The following is a 1,188-nucleotide window of genomic DNA, read 5'->3' as shown; positions in this document are numbered from 1 at the left end:
CTTGTTGGCGCCTTGGCTGGGATCTGTGGACAGCTTCCCGTTCCTCAAGTCTCTCATCGACAAAGTCGGCGCTGACGAGAAGATTAAAGCTTACGTGGCGTCCAGACCAGACACACCTCTCTAAGTTGTCAATTCCAGATTTTTTAAAGCACAACGAAACAAAACACAAAAAAGATGTTGACACCAGATTAACTACCTAAAATTTGATGTGAAGAAACAAGTGCCCTGGCCTTAGAGTGTTTTAAATGGACGTAACATCCCTACAATATTAAGCTGATAAACTGCCAATAGCTTTGGGACACCAGCAGACTTCAAAAGGACACAGCTAGAAAAATGAAAGACTTCTTTCGGAATTACTTGGTGAAAAATTGTGAAATGGTATGGGTTTAACGCCCCTACCAACACTATTTGCGGCATTACTTTTTTCCAATAAAAAGCCCCATATGGAAATAATCACTGCTAGTAATGTATGGTCGACGTTATTGTTTCGCCTTAGCTTAACACAGTACATAGTAACATTGGACTATTACTGGATGTTATAATGTGTGTGTATGAGGGTTGAGAATGTCAGAGTATGTATGAGTCCTCGAGAGATTTGTTGAATTAAAATAGTAAAATTTGTTATATTTCTTCGTCGTTTTCTTAATGTCATTTTAGAGCAAATTTCCGGAAATTCTTTTTCTTTGATCAAGGCCATCGTTTCACTTGAAAATGGGACTTTTGCTAACGTTCAGATTCACTGCTACAATGAGCAATATCTCCGTTAGAGTCTTTTACTGTTAATTATTTTCATTGTACAACGCCCAACAAAGTATGGAACTGTATATGATAAGATTAGATAAGATAAATCTTTATTGTCCAGATCCTGGCACATTGGGTTGGTGTTTCAACACATACACATACACATACACAAATACACAGACACACACACACACACACACACACACGCACACACACACACACACACGCTTTGAAACTTCCCGTCTGCTTTTTTTTCTTCTTGAGGAGGCTCTCCCAATTTCGATATCACCTAACAAAATACGTAGATCTTGTTGTCTGACGCCCTCATCAATTAACGCTATTAGATCATAATTTTGAGATCCTGGATTCAACCCTGCCTGTCAGGGCAAACCTGATCTGAGAGGGATACAACATCCCTACAAAAAGACTGAGATACTCGACAAGAAA

At 39.1% G+C, this 1,188-nt stretch overlaps 1 protein-coding gene across 1 annotated transcript in view; it reads left to right on the top strand.

The window, feature by feature from the left end:
• The window catches only part of LOC106013685 (glutathione S-transferase), a gene marked incomplete at its 5' end in the record, with an annotated part of 3,907 nt that extends 3,052 nt beyond the window's left edge, over positions 1-855 (top strand). The window contains 1 exon segment of the mRNA XM_013090074.2: positions 1-855. Coding sequence (XP_012945528.1) covers positions 1-124 — 124 coding nt within the window.
• Between the last annotated feature and the right edge of the window lie 333 nt (positions 856-1,188).

Source organism: Aplysia californica, unplaced genomic scaffold, assembly GCF_000002075.1.
Source record: "Aplysia californica isolate F4 #8 unplaced genomic scaffold, AplCal3.0 scaffold01132, whole genome shotgun sequence".
In the NCBI taxonomy this organism is placed as follows: Eukaryota; Metazoa; Mollusca; class Gastropoda; order Aplysiida; family Aplysiidae; genus Aplysia; species Aplysia californica.
The sequence above is the reverse complement of the archived record's forward strand: the minus strand, read 5'-3'. Positions and strand labels throughout refer to the sequence as shown.